At 41.1% G+C, this 13,330-nt stretch overlaps 1 protein-coding gene across 4 annotated transcripts in view; it reads left to right on the top strand.

Annotated features, from left to right (window-relative positions):
- The window catches only part of LOC117898834 (5'-AMP-activated protein kinase subunit gamma-1), a 62,079-nt gene that overhangs the window by 24,207 nt on the left and 24,542 nt on the right, over window positions 1-13,330 (top strand). For 3 of the 4 annotated variants that reach the window (XM_034808503.1, XM_034808502.1, XM_034808507.1), the window contains 4 exons: window positions 2,324-2,442; window positions 2,508-3,147; window positions 3,213-3,335; window positions 8,761-8,797. In XM_034808503.1, the coding sequence (XP_034664394.1) occupies window positions 2,324-2,442; window positions 2,508-3,147; window positions 3,213-3,335; window positions 8,761-8,797 (919 nt within the window). Of the gene's footprint in view, window positions 1-2,323; window positions 2,443-2,507; window positions 3,148-3,212; window positions 3,336-8,482; window positions 8,666-8,760; window positions 8,798-13,330 lie in introns of those variants that run through there. The other variant, XM_034808508.1, reaches the window with a different exon arrangement.

Below are 13,330 nucleotides of genomic sequence, written 5' to 3'. Positions count from 1 at the left end.
AGAGTAAATAGGGCATATTGTATCACAGAAGGAAGCGTTTCCGACCCCATAAAGTATATATATTCTTGATCAGCATCAATAGCCGAGTCGAAATAGCCATGTCTGTCTGTCCGTTCGTCTGTCCGTCCGTCCGTCCGTCTTGTTGAGCGCCTGGATCTCAGAGTCTACACAAAGCTAGAGCCACCCAATTTTGCATCCAGATGGCTGTATGCTCACACTGTTACAAGTGTATAAAATTTGTGACGCGTCTCACACGTCCCTTCTCGTTTTTTGTTGTTCTCTGTGAACTTGCAGTTTTTAAATTGTTTAGTGAAAGAGAGGGAGGAAGTCATGCTACAAGAAATGGGGAACGGAAAACATTTCTGGGGCATAATGCTGTCACTGGGAACGTTTCCGGAGCGGAATAAGTTCCACAATCAAAAACCAGTCCGAGGGGATCTGTTGCGTTACTCATGAAAACAACAGATTTCATCACAGCCGCAGAGAATGTCTACTGATTTTGAGATGTAGTTCCTCAGTTGCATACACGAGTGTCCCTATCTCAGAGCTTTTCCTTTTCTGTCCATCTACATCACAGAATCAGAATTTTCTTTCCTTTGATCTGCTTGAAAACACAAGCAAGAACTTTGATCAAAACAACATACATCGATTTAAGTGTTCATCTCTCTTCATCATCCAGTTTCTCTGCCCGAAGCAGATCCACTTGACCTGAAGTCTTGCGTCTTCCTTTTGTTTATTCAAATATTCATATTTTTCTGAGTGTGTAGATCTTTTGCTATAGTTAATAGTACTCGTAAAATTGTATATTCACAGGTTGCTCTGCCCCTTGATTCTTAGCCAAGACCTAAGATTCGCATCCACAGTAAATACTCGTAATTTTTCGGCCTGTTTTTTCCTCGGAGTAAATTTCCCTTTCGTCCAAAATGGTGAACACAATGCAAGAACAATGTGTAGAGGGATATATACATACTTACATACATACATATATGTATATGTACATATACATATATATAAAGGGTACATCTGTAGAGAAGAGAGTGCCTGCCTACCTCCGGTGTTATCATGGCACACAATTTACAGTTCCCTCGCAAACGGTCGCTTTCATTTCTTATTTGCTTTGACGAAATGCGCGAAAATACTTTATACATACATATGTACATATATACATATTTATGTACATACATCTATATATTTTTCTCGATATCATATTCATCCCGTTCGTGTGTGTATTGGGAGGAATATTTACCTGTTCTCTCTTGGACAAACAATGACGTCAATATGGAGGGGCCCCTCTTCTGCGAGTGGCACTCCCTGAAACTGCTAAGAAACCCATTCCTTCCCGCCCTCTCCCTCTACTTTCTTTTAAAACTTCTGTGGTTCTCTCGTTTTTGTTGTAACCCACTTTTAAAGCCAGACACCAGACGTTAGCTCATCGACATTCGGTGGGTCGTCTGTGGCCCTCGGGCGCACGTGACTGTGCATTTTGGCAATGGAAACCAATAAAAAAACAGAGCTCCCTCGGGTGTAATTTCGTATAGAATTTCTTGGTGGTTTTCGCTATAAATAAATTCAAATGCAGGTGGAGACGAAGCACCATTTGGCTTGGAGTCTTTTCGGGTTTGAAGATCTCTGATGCTGTGTCTGAGACTCTTAAAGTTTGAAGCTTTGCGTTTTGTTGTTAATGAAGATGAACAATTAAACAGTTTTCGCTCCATGTGAAGAACGAGGCCTACACAGATGTGATATTTCTCCACTCGTTTGCTGTGGAACTTAGAGAATATTGAATGGAAAACAATTCTGATGGGTCTTACGATTTTTGCTTACTTTACTTATCTTTTGTTGCTATAGAAACAGCTTCTGTAACCATTTCCTGCACTGCCACGGGTCGTCCCTTGGCCCACATTTGGTTGTCGCTTTGCGTAATCATAAATTAATTGATTAGATTCGATTCGATTGAAGGCGCCGCAGGGCGAGAGGCTGTCTTTGCCTTGTGCTTTCCTTCAATTAAAGGAATCCCATCCAATTGTTGTCCCTACTTCTCCTCCCCGCATCCGGCTTTTACGTGGCGAATAAATTGTGTTTGTAGACAATTCGGCATAATTGCAGACAGAAACAGAAGCCAGAAAGGAATAGTGAATAGTCGCCAGTAGTCGGCGAAAGGATAATCGCTGGGGCCTTCCGTTTTCAGTTTGTCTTTGGCCGCAACGCCAGAAACATGCCACCAGAGACGCCGCCACCAAGTGAATCTCCCAGTCAAACCAAATCTCAAGAAAATCTAAATCCAATTCCGACACAAGCTCAAAAACGTCATGTTCGCTTTCAGGAGCAGGATGGGTCGGCCGCAGGAAGCCGTCCGCCAGGTTCTCGACCTTCCAGCGCACCAGCAGAACCCAATGCCAAGGCGGCCAAAAAGGCTTACAAAAAGATGGAAAAGGAGCAGCGGTAAGTGGCGTACCTCACTCTCTCTGAGAGTTCCCCTGATATAATCTATAATTAACGTTTTACAGCCGCCAGGAGAAGGAGCAGTCCCGCAGAGAGAAGGAGGCCCGCAAAATGGAGCGCGAAACAGCGCGTCGGATCGAGCGGGAGGCCGCAAAGTTGGAGAAATTCAATCGCCACAGTGAGAAGATCTCGCGCAGTACCGAGCGCATGGCAGGGGTCGGTGCCGGATCGCGTTCCGGATCCCTGGAGCGGCGGCGAAGCGGCGAGGACTCGCCGGTGCTTAACCAGTCCACAGTCCATGGCATCGCGTCGCCCAATCGCCGGCCCACGATCTTCGATGTGTTCCGGCCACGCGCCAAATCGGATGCCAAGCGGCAGAAAGAGAAGCATCTGCTGGATCCTTCCTCGGCGGACAGCAGTGCTGGCAGCAGCACGTATTCCGTGTCCGGCGGTGGACCAGCGCCTGTCTCTGGAGCCACCGCCACTGCGCCAGGGGGGGCCGGGCCGGCAACGGGGTCGGGAGCGGCAGGAGCTGCAGCTGGGGGTGCCGGAGCAGGCCTTATGAACTCGATGAAGGTGGCAATGCAGAACTTTGGCCACCGCCAGCATCCCGCAGTGACGATAACCAATGCCGATGGCACAGTGTCTGCGAAGAGCAAGTACAAAGACGGCAGCGCCCATCCGCATCAGGGAAGCGACGCGCAGGTGAGTCCTGGCATGAAGTTCCCCTTTGTTGAGGGATCTCCTTAACCGTCATTTCGTTTCTCTAGTATTACCACACGGTGACAGCAGTTCGTCCTAATGCAACGCAACGCTCGCCAATGACCAAGGTGATGGATCTGTTCCGGCATCGCTCCAATTCGGCCGTCAGCGAAGCGGACAAGCGCAAAGCGGTGAGTAAAATATCTTTATTTTCGAGGGAGAACATATACAAGTATTTAAGTACCCCCCAAACATGTGAAAATTCACTTTAACATCGCTTTCTGCTGAGTTTTACATTTTATGTACTTGCCCATGCAGTACCTTAGTGGCGCCCTGATAGTATTGTGGATTTTACTGGAACTAAGCACAGAAAACACTTTGAAATATAGAGGGCGCCAACGGTTTGCATTGAGGGAACTGTAGATGGTGCCAGTACTTTCGTAGGGAAACTTCCTACACACATAATTTATTTTTGCCTATTGTTTGCTTTTGAGTTCATAAATCTGTATTATCGATCCTCTGTTTAGATTACACTTTCGTCACATAAAATGTTCTACACTCCCAAGCACTCACTTTCTGCCCCGCCAGAGCTGAACCCCAGACTTTATTTTCATTTAAATTCCTCCCGAGCCGTTTCTTATCAAAGACGAATCGTCATTAATAATCGCTTATTGGCTCGCAATCTATAAATAATATGTGAGCAATATTCTGATTTAGCGATTCTCTGGCCGATTTGGCTGATAAGCGTCGATAAAGAACACAAAAACCCTCCACATGTTGCTTATCGCAAAGAGAGCGGCAGGGTAGACAAAAACGAGCGACCGACGCGTGCGTTGTCAGACATATCCTTGTGCTGCAATGCTTCCAAAAAGCTTTCACTCCCTCTCAGACAACAGGTTATTATCGCATCAGCTGTTCGGCACCCTCTCTCTCTCGTTTTTGATCTACGTTCTCTTGGCTTCCACTGCTCTCTCAGCTGTTTTCTGTTATTCACACACACACACACACACACATAAATTACGTATACGTCGACACGGGTCTGTTTCTGCCGCCTCCGTCGTTTTCTTCTCTGCTGGTTGTTTTTATTTGATTTCCAATTGCAATTCCATTTGGACGGCTCGAGCGTTCCTTCCGTGTCGCTAAAACAAGAGAAATAAATGATAATAATAAATGTACAAGTCGCAGTATCCCGAATTTTCTATATTTATAAAGAAATCTTGAAGAGCTAGTGGAATATGAATATTAAGTGAAAAAGTGAAACGAGCTGCTTGAAATGATCTCTAATTGAATGTGTGCTGCCCTGTCACATCTAAGGCCAATAAAGTGTCTCCAAAAATACAGCTCTTGAGCTAAAAACAGTTGTAATTTCCCTTAGCCTTGAATTATTTGCATTGCAATCATTTCTATTTAAATTTGTGATTGCCATTTAACTCCCACTGTGCCGCCGAGATTAATTTAGATTGGACGCGCGTGAATTTTGTCTGACTTCCTCTTTCAAAAACTTCAATTTGCATTAACAAATAGAAGGAAAGTCTAAGGGAAAACGGGAAGAAGTGAGCGATTGTGTTTTGTGCATATTAAATTTGTAGAATTTCTACCATTTATTTAATTAAACACTTGAAAAACAAGTGTCAAAAATACTAAAAAGCTCAACAAAACAAATGGACAACATGTGATCTTTATCAGTGTGTGCGAGTGTGTTTCTCGCCACATGAGTGTATGTTTTATCTGTGTTTTGTTGTTGTTGTTGTGATTATTGTCTATTATCGTATTCATGAAATCTGCTAAATAATTTCTGTCGCATTTTGTTGTGGACTTGTGGTGTGTTTTGTTTAAGACCTTTAAGCCAATTCTTTAGTCGCTAATTTGTTAAGTGTCCAACATATTGGAAAGAAGGGTAGCAGAAGACGGGTAGGAAAGGACAGAGAGGAGAGAGTGTTACCCTTGTTCACTTGTTCTTGGACATTCTTCAATGACAAGGCTCGTGGCTTGTGCGGAAATTCCAGAACGTTCCTTGAAAATTTCGTGTGCATCGACAAAAAAGTTTCTACTGATTTACATTGATAGAGATCTGTTGAGAAGATGTTGGGAAATAGTCTCCTACAAATTGTATTCTCCAGGTTGTTGGGCTGCTCCCTCGCAAGACATGTAGATTCTTTAGCAACAAAACCTCAGACACGTGTCCACTCAACAGAGCCTTCTCTTATTGTTTGCACTATATAGCCTATAATTGGAATAATCGGCTAAAATGTTCTTGTTGTTCTGACCTTTGCACATGATGTGTGTATTTATGTGTACATATCTATGTATGTATGTAAGTATGCACTTTCCCCACAAGCTGTGCCAAATTTTGTGGCAGAATAACTATTAAGCTGAATTGAAATCGAAGGAAAACTGGGTCACAACGGTTTCCCCTCATTGGATCCTTGGTTCCCGGAATTTTCCGTTCAATGAGATTTGATCTTTTGCTGGTCATTTGCCCGGTGACTCTTTTACGGCCTCCTTATGGATGATATCACACTCCATAAAGCCCTTTTCCACGCCTTACCTAACTATTCGGGGCGTATGATAAGAACGGTAGTCGTTATTTGCAAAAAGAAAGCGCAAAACAAAAAACAAAAATATTATCAACAGTTGGAGCAGAAGAAAAAAATTTAATTTAGAATACACAGCGGAAGACCGACAATGAGATAAGATAATAGCGGAGGAAAGAGAGCAGTACAAACAGAAAGGCTTTGGCATATAATACGGAAATACTTATAGTCAAACATTGCCTCCACTCCCCTATATCTCACACTGATTACTGAATAGCTTTCTGGCTCTGGATCAAGTTAAGGAACAAAAAGCTAACTCATCTATCAGATGTCAGCCAACTCTCCTTTAACATATATAAAATATATATCTAGATCTCCAGATCTTTTCCTCTTTCCACCAGGAAATAAAATGAAAGTACAAACAAAAAGTGTCAAAAATGCATTTCTCTAATTATTTCTATTTTTGGTGGCATTTCTCTCTTTGTGTTCTGCTTGTTAATCAATCATCTGTCAAAAACTAAACACTTTTGGCCGTTCTGGTAGCAACACTGTATTTCTATAGATATTTTTGCTTATTATTTCTATTTGTTTCGATTTTTATCTCACTTTTGCTCGCTTGGAGGTCAACCACTTGACAGGCACAGGCGGCACAGTGTTTTTGGGTTTTGGGAAGTATTTTTTTATGGCGACAACGGGTCTCCGGCTCCGTTGATTGTAAATATGTTAAATATATAGTATTGGCAATTATCTTTGTTATTTAGTTAGGAATTTTGTTTGCTTTCTCTCAGCAGTAATTCAAATATACATATTGTAAAACGATCCTTAGGATTCTATGGCTATTTCCGTACCTTCCTGTACCCCGCATTAGTTTCGTACCTTAATAAAATCGTTACATAGTAATTGTTTCCGATAGATTAATGGCTTATCTTGAAACCTTGTCAATTGATAATAAAGAAGCCTTTTTGCCGTCACTTTGCTAAGTTAAATATTTTAAGTCCAGCCGCTCTTCAAGCCTTCACCTTCCACAGTCCTTCAATCGAGATTAGTACAAGCTCCTGCTCCATCTACTGAAAGCTTTTGCGAAACATATTTCCTTTTCCTGGAATATTTTGTTGGCTGCGTTTTTCTTTGTTTTTTTTTCTTCTGAGCAGCTAATTAACGTTAATGACTGTGTATTTATTTATTCAATTTTCCGCACATTTCTCCAACAAATATTGACTATAGAAATGCCATCCAAATGCTCAGTTCTCAAGCGTTCAATGTCCATAAAAATATTTATATGGAAAACGTGTCGTCACAAACAAAGTCACACACAAAAAGCCATCAAACAAAATAATTGTAGAAAAAACACTGCAAATTTGTAGTTTCCCTTTCCAAAGTGCACCCTGATCTTTCTCGTAATGTTAGAGAGACGGCCATGAAATTCCCCAATTTTAGGCACATTGACGTATTGTGTATATGAAGTCTATCAGGACCGATAAATAGATTATTGATTATCATCGTTTCAAAGAGATGTCTAAATTTGTATAAAAGGCAATGGCTTCACTGGCATGGCACATCTGCGCTACTTTCGTACGGAAATTGTCCTGAAAACTCTTACACTCTTTCAACCAAATATCTTCATTGCAATCTAATAACAAGTTATAAATGCAACGAGACCGAAAATTTCGTATCTATGTTTGGAACGTACATTCGCATGTTTGCATCGCATTAAATGCAAGCAGGTGGCTGAGATGGTACGTTTTAAACAAGTTGCGAACGAAATTAGAAATGTAAGGAGCAAAGCGAAAGGGTTTTCCATTGATCAGTGTTAAAGGAACCGGAAATGGAAAACATGGAAAAGGAACAATTGTTGGTCCAAATTACTGAACAACACTGCCAACTGCAAGCAGTTCACGCTCTTTTTTTTCTACAGTGCTTTACCTTGACCCAGTGAGACCGTCAGCTGAATATTTCCTGTTATCTGTCGCGCTGGGGCCTTGATTTCCCTTTAATGGGGTATGGGATTCCGTTCCGCTCGCTTGGAATCCCAAGTCTCGTGTCGCATTCGAGGTGTGCACCTTTCAATCAAACTTTTTGTCAATTTCAATTATGCGCCAGTACACGACAGCAACAATCAACAGATTGCTGGTGGACACGCCGTCTGTCTCCCTTCAAATCCAATGAACCTTTGTTTTTGCTCCACGTTCAATCAACTTGAATGCGTCATCAAAAGATTTTTGCAGAGAGCGGAGCTCGTCTTCTGTTCTTATTTTCTCAATTAAAAGAGTTCGGGGTCAAGGATTAATTTGTGGGGTAGAGAAAAGAAAGCTGAAGAATATAAATGGAAATCTCTCGCCCCAATCGTGGATGACAATTATTAAATTTATTTTCACGTTTCCGCAAAGGAAAACGAAAAATGTCTTGAAGGGCACTTAAAAAATATGCATAAATTTACTCTCTGCCGGTGGGAGAAAGGCAGCAAATTTAAATAATTTATGACTGCAAAAATTTAAGGCAATCACAAGAAAAATTTGATTATTGTAAAAAAAAAACAATATAAACAAACAAACAAAAATAAACTAAGTATGCAAAGTGGCGCCACCTGTTGCTGAGTGGCAGAAATACAGTATAGGTTCATACATTTCAGCTTTAGTCCGATGACAAACCCACATTTCAAGCAGTGTAATAGTTAAATTAAAATTTAAACTTGAAATTGCAGTTGTGATGTGAGATGAAATAAAATAGTGAAATACAAGTTAGGATATGACAATGAATTGATTTTCAAGATAAATCAAGATCGCAACGTTCAAAATATTCAAATTAAAACAATATACAAAATGTCAGCAGTTAAGCGCTGGATCTACCGCCACACGCACTCAAGCAGTGCAGCCTCCCCTTCGCCTGGGCCTCCGCCCGTCTCACCCACCACTAAGACGCGGCGGGGGCGCAGCCATTCACTGGATGTACAGTCGCTACCAGGAATCAGGGCCATGTTGTCCAACAGTGTAAGCAGAAGAGGCTAAAATTATTTTTTTTTGGGAACACTTTCAAGAGGCATTTGAACTCCTATTTATTTGTTTTTATTACCGTTTATTTACAGCGCGCTGCAGCTCATCAACAACAATTGGCTGTACAAAGTAAGTGAACCGCTTCAATTAATTATGATTTATATATTAAGCGATTATTAACAGCAAGTACCAGTTTTCTATACAAAAAACCCATTCTATCAAGCAAAACCTTGACTTTGAAATTTGAACAAAAAGTCATTTAAAAACCACTACGCAGCGGAAAGGTAGAGAGGAGAATAAAAAGAACAGTGAATAAAATGGGAAAGAGATAGAAAAACATCAGAGGGCCGGCCTGATAGATAAAAAGATCGCTTCGAATGTGTAAACAATATGTTTTACATATGTAAATGCCAGCCAGAGTGCTAAGAATATTTCTATTCAACGATTTAATTTATTGAATCAATTGAAAAAGCTTGAATAACAATAAACAAGGAGACGATGGAGAAGCTGAAAGCAGAATAAAGCACTGCGTAGGTGTGGGAACAGCAGTTGGTATTGTGGAAATTGTGGAAACATAATTGATACGAATAATTAGAGAGGATATATCCCAGAAATTGTGGTGAAACGATTATCTGACAAAACAGCGACTTCATTAGGGGTGGATAGCTATCGATCGCACTATCGTCAACTATCGATGGTTCTGAAAATACTATCGTCGACTGTCGATGGTGCCGACATCGTTAATTCTCCACCTCTAATCTAACCTGCATGATGATACATTTTTGTAAAATACAATCGTAGTATCGACTATCGAGAACTTGCTGGCACTATTTGTGAGTTCTATGTTTATTTACGGTATATCGGTATATAGTGGTATATTTAATAAATTTGGGAAAAATTTGTGGGGAAAAAATGTAAGGCAGCGTTTCCGACCCAACAAAGTATATATACATATATTATTGATCAGTATCAATAGCCGAGTCGATATAGCCATGTCTGTGTGTCCGTCCTTATGAGCGCCTAGTACTCAGAGACCATAGGAGATGGGGCAACCAAGTTTTGCATCCAGACGTGCTGTCGTGAGAAGTGATGTAGATAAAGACACATGTAGAAAAAATGAAAAATGTAAAATTTGAAGAAAAAAACCACTTAGGTACAGATGTTATACTGAGTACCGGGTATAAAAGCTGTGACGCGTAAGAAGCATCTCGCACGTCCCTCCTCGTTTAAGGTACATATGTATATTTAAAAATATAGGGTATCGAAACTCCCATACTCATGTTTTTCAAATGTCCCTTGAGGATTTTCGTTTTTCTCTCTCTCTACTGAGCAATATAATTCTCTCGCAACATTGGAATTTTCATCGCAATAATGAATCTTTATTTTATTCCATTCCTTATGTTGAATTTCATTCGCACTTACGTGTTTCAACGTTAGCAACATAACTTGTATGGGCAAGCAACATGCTGAGAAAAGTAAGAAAGTTCCTCAACATTTGGCACGGAATAGGCCACATTTAGTACCCTTGGAGGGATGGATATCCTCGAATTGAGGACGTTTTGGAAAAGTTAAATGCATGTCAGTCTAAGACAAAGTCATTGTTAATGTTCAAAGTGGAATTTTAATATTAATTATAGCAAATAGGGTACACAAGTGCACAAGTGATATTTAATACTATCGGTTGGCCAGCAAAAAATTCCTAACCATGCTCTCTTTTTTGGTTGACCTTTTTAGTTTTACTCTTATTTTGCAATCAATCCAATAAAGATACATAAGACATGAAAATCATCCAATCTTGTGGAGAACTGAATGATGATTCGAGTAAAATTACATTTTTTAAGCTGAGAGCTGCGGTTAGGAAACCAGCGATCTCTCCCCCTTCTGAATCTTATAATTTCACTTGACATTAAACACTTGTCACCTATTTATATGGCCTAATGAAAATGCAATTTTCCCTTGTTTTGAAATGTTACATGGCACCAGCAATAACAACTGTATAAATAGCTTAAATAACAAAAAAGAAAAACACGCTGCGCTCGCTTCAATACTACCAAGACAAAACGTGTCGTCAACAAACAAATAAAAGCTCTTGTTCCCAGAGAACAGCAAATTAACAACAAAAATGCCACAAAAATCAAGGTTTATAATTTTAGTTCTTTTAATTTATGAACTGCATTTCTCCGACAACACGTCATCGTTCATCATGAAATTTAGAGAGACAGAGAGGGAAACAGAAAGAAACAGAAAGAAAGAGAGAGAGAGAGAATATGAAGGAGTCGAAGAGAGTCCAACTGTTGCTGCTGCATCTGGATATTTACCCTCTCTCTGACCTTGAAAGTCTTACCAGTTGTTCGCTTCCATACACGTGTATTTGTACATCCATTCATACATATGTATGTGTTTATGAATGTACAGGCTGCACTTTGTTGCTGTTGCGTTTATGTTAAGCTATTCATATGTCAGGCAAAAGCCAGAGTGAGAACAGCATCAGCAACAAAACAACCACCAACATCCCTCTCTCTCTCCTTTGTTTTCGTTTTTCGCTTTACCCCTTTTACGGCTGCAGGCTGTCTCGTATCAAGTGTCTCACTCAGAAGGCCCATGACGTAATATAATTTTGAGGCACAACGAGCACATGCTGAAAAAAGGAGGGGCAGAGAGGCTATCTGTTTGAGAGAAAGCAAGTAAAAACTCGAGATTTTTTTGCAACCCACAAACAAAACTCAAACATTGATCGGCATTGATTTCGAAGGCAGCCCAAACATTGACAATAAAAGTGTGTAGTTCGTTGCTGTGGTGGTGGTCTGCTGTCGGCTAAGTGTAGTTAGGCATACATACATACATACATACATATGTAGGCTTGCGAGAGCAAGTCTCTCTCAAGCCGCCGCCCACATGCAGAAAGCAAAAAAAACTAGGGAGGAAGTCTTTGGATGCGAAACATTTGATACCCTTTGAGATCCTTTTTACAAATTATATGGTCATACGATTTTGATCAAATGTTGTCGATTAATGAAGAAACAAAATAAACGAGAAGGGACGTGTGAGACGCTTCTTACGCGTCACAACTTTTATACCCGGCACTCAGTACTACATCTGCACTTTAGCGGTTATTTGTCAAATTTTACATTTTTTCTTCATCTGTCATCTACATCAACAACACTGCTCACGCCAACACGCTCCTTTAGCTCGCCACCCTCCCCTAGAAACACACACTACAGAGTCGCGGCAGAGGCAGCGGCAGAGGCAGAGGCAGCGGCAGTGACGTGTCAGGGGCCAGGCCATAAACAGCCCGAAGCAGAGTGTGAATGCTGCGGGACGGGGTGGGTTTGGCCACTGAAAATTAATTTCTCCATTGTGGCTATAATAATGATCCAATCGGATCCCAATTTGGTGATCTGATAGATATGGTCATTCCCTACGGAATGGCGTTTTTAGTTTTCTGTTATCTTTAAAATTGTAGATTTGGGAGGTTTTCGCCCTTTTGCGGGGGCGGAAGGGGGCGGGGCTCATTTTTGAAATACACTGGTTTCAGTGTGAGCATACAGCAGTCTGGTGCCAAAATTTGGTGGCTCTAGCTCTTATAGTCTCTGAGAACTAGCCGACAAACAAGACGGACAGACGGACAGACGGACAGACAGACATGGCTCAATCGACTCGGCTATTGATGCTGATCAAGAATATATATACTTTATGGGGTCGGAAACGTTTCCTTCTGTGCGTTACATACAACCGTTATCCGCACAAATACAATATACCCTATTTACTCTTCGAGTACCGGGTATAAAAAGATAGGATTTGGGTGATCATGATAAAACGAACTGCTTGCACAAAGCATTTTCTTTAAATCATAATACTCTCTCTGCAATAGGTTTTGTCACAACTAGAGCAGGCGGCTGCGCTGCTGTTAGGGTGACGAGATATGGTGAATTATGCCGTATTGGAGCGACAGAGATAGCCAATCACATGCTAAGGGCAAAATAATTTGGTGCGTTGTTTTTGTTGCTGCTGCGGCTGTGGCGGCTTCTGGTCTTTTAGGCCTACGTGCGCGTCCGCACACAAAAAAGAATCCATGGAAAGAGCATTAGAACGAAGGCGAACGATGGGGGAAAACAACAAAATAATAAACAACAGAAAATGTAAAAGTTAATGCGTTGTAAGTGGAGGAAAGCCAACAAAAGAGAGCGGACACACACAAATTCTATGTTGAGTAATCGAGAGAGGAGGGGGTGGTGGTCAAGGTATATTACAAGGTAGGTCAGTCCGTTTATCTGTGAAAGCTTAAAGCTTAGATGCTTACAAAATTGAAATTTACACTCTACAATGGTTCAGAAAAATGTATTACAGGAAAACGAACAGCAGAGAGTAGAAAATTAAAAATTCGGGAATTCCTTACCTTATAGAAATATCTACACCCTGTGGCTTAGATCAGGTTTTTCGGTCAGCTGATGGTAAAGTGCCACGCCTCTAATCAACTTCCTCCCTCTGCTTATCGCTATCTTCCTCTCTTGTTTCTGTTGTTTTAGCTACCTTAACGTTTGCCTATCCACCGTTTGCTTTGCTCGCTTGTTTTTCTGTTGTGCTCACCTTTTTCCGTCCAGAGAGAGAGAGAGAGAAGAGAGAGAGAGAGAGAGAAAAAGAGAGCCGAGCACACAACACACA

The sequence above is a fragment of the Drosophila subobscura genome, chromosome O (genome assembly GCF_008121235.1).
Source record: "Drosophila subobscura isolate 14011-0131.10 chromosome O, UCBerk_Dsub_1.0, whole genome shotgun sequence".
In the NCBI taxonomy this organism is placed as follows: Eukaryota; Metazoa; Arthropoda; class Insecta; order Diptera; family Drosophilidae; genus Drosophila; species Drosophila subobscura.
The sequence above is the reverse complement of the archived record's forward strand: the minus strand, read 5'-3'. Positions and strand labels throughout refer to the sequence as shown.